Here is a 2,500-nt window from a genome sequence, read left to right as displayed (position 1 = left end):
TGCTGATGATGATGATGCTGCTGCTGATGATGCTGCTGCTGATGATGATGCTGCTAATGATGATACAGTTGATGATACTGCTGCTGATGATACTGCTGCTGCTGATGATGATGATGCTGCTGCTGATGATGATGATGCTGCTGCTGATGATACAGTTGATGATACTGCTGATGATGATGATGCTGCTGCTGATGATGATGATGATTTTCCTCCACAGCCCAAAGGCAAGATCTCTGCCTCCAGAAAACTCATGCTCAAGGTGCGAACATCATCATCAGCAGCAGCAGCAGCAGCAGCATCACCATCAGCAGCATCAGAATCATCATCATCAGCAGCATCATTATGACCTTGTACCACCAACATCATCATCATCACCACCATCTCTCAATCTCCCCGTGTCCCCATGTCCTACCACCATCACCACCTCCACCAACTCCATCACAACTACCACCACCAACTGCACCACCACCAACTCCATCACCACCACCACCACCAACTCCACCACCACCAATTCCATCACCACCACCACCAACTCCACCACCACCAACTCCATCACCACTACCACCAACTCCATCACCACCACCACCAACTCCATCACCACCACCAACTCCACCACCTCCACCACCACCAACTCCACCACCACCACCAACTCCACCACCACTACCAACTCCATCACCACCATCTCCATCATCACCACCACCTCCACCACCTCCACCACCACCAACTCCACCACCACCACCAACTCCACCACCACTACCAACTCCATCACCACCACATCCACCATCACCACCATCTCCACCACCACCACCTCCATCATGTCCACCACCTCCACCAACTCCATCACCATCACCAACTCATCACCACCACCTCCATCACCACCACCTCCACCACCACCACCATCATCACCACCACCTCCACCACCACCACCAACTCCATCACCAACTCCATCACCACCACCTCCATCACCACCACCTCCATCACCACCATCACCACCACCTCCACCACCTCCACCATCACCACCACCATCACCACCATCACCACCACCACCTCCACCATCATCACCACCACCTCCACCAACACCACCAACTCCATCACCAACTCCATCACCACCACCTCCACCACCTCCACCACCTCCACCATCACCACCACCTCCATCACCACCATCACCACCACCTCCACCACCTCCACCACCTCCACCATCACCACCACCTCCATCACCACCATCACCACCACCTCCACCACCTCCACCACCTCCACCATCACCACCACCATCACCACCATCACCACCACCTCCACCACCTCCACCATCATCACCACCACCTCCACCAACACCACCAACTCCATCACCAACTCCATCACCACCACCTCCATCACCACCACCTCCATCATCACCACCACCATCACCACCATCACCACCACCTCCACCACCACCACCATCATCACCACCACCTCCACCACCAACTCCATCACCACCACCTCCACCAACACCACCAACTCCATCACCACCACCTCCATCATCACCACCACCTCCACCACCTCCACCATCATCATCACCACCTCCATCACCACCACCATCATCTCCATCACCAGCTCCACCTCCATCACCACCACCTCCACCACCTCCACCAATTCCATCACCACCTCCATGACCACCTACACCACCACCTCCACCACCACCACCACCTGCACCACCACCACCACCTCCATCATGTCCACCACCACCTCCACCACCACCTCCACCAACTCAGTCAGCACCACCACCATCACCACCACCACCACCAACTCCACCACCACCACCACCACCACCACCATCACCACCACCACCACCAACTCCACCACCACCACCAACTCCACCACCACCACCACCACCATCACCACCACCACCACCAACTCCACCACCACCACCACCACCACCACCACCACCACCATCACCACCACCACCACCACCATCACCACCAACTCCACCACCACCACCACCACCACCACCACCAACTCCACCACCACCACCAACTCCACCACCACCACCACCACCATCACCACCACCACCACCAACTCCACCACCACCACCACCACCACCACCACCAACTCCACCACCACCACCACCACCACCACCACCACCATCACCACCACCACCACCACCACCATCACCACCACCACCACCACCACCACCACCACCAACTCCACCACCACCACCACCACCACCACCACCACCACCACCATCACCACCACCACCACCATCACCACCACCACCACCATCACCATCACCACCAACTCCACCACCACCACCACCACCACCACCACCACCACCAACTCCACCACCACCACCACCACCACCACTCCACCACCACCACCACCACCACCACCACCACCAACTCCACCACCACCACCACCACCACCACCATCACCACCACCACCACCACCACCACCACCACCAACTCCACCACCACCATCACCACCACCACCACCACCACCATCACCACCACCACCACCACCACCACCA

The 2,500-nt window shown here is 57.8% G+C and overlaps 1 protein-coding gene across 1 annotated transcript in view; it reads left to right on the top strand.

Annotated features, from left to right (window-relative positions):
- LOC144954339 (troponin I, slow skeletal muscle-like) overlaps positions 1-2,500 on the top strand; it is a gene marked incomplete at its 3' end in the record, with an annotated part of 9,498 nt that overhangs the window by 2,001 nt on the left and 4,997 nt on the right. The window contains exon 2 of the mRNA XM_078884856.1: positions 218-259. Within this exon, the coding sequence (XP_078740982.1) occupies positions 251-259 (9 nt within the window). The remainder of the gene's footprint in view (positions 1-217; positions 260-2,500) is intronic.

The sequence above is a fragment of the Lampetra fluviatilis genome, unplaced genomic scaffold, assembly GCF_964198595.1.
Source record: "Lampetra fluviatilis unplaced genomic scaffold, kcLamFluv1.1 SCAFFOLD_477, whole genome shotgun sequence".
In the NCBI taxonomy this organism is placed as follows: domain Eukaryota; kingdom Metazoa; phylum Chordata; class Hyperoartia; order Petromyzontiformes; family Petromyzontidae; genus Lampetra; species Lampetra fluviatilis.
This window is presented reverse-complemented; position numbering and strand designations above follow the sequence as displayed.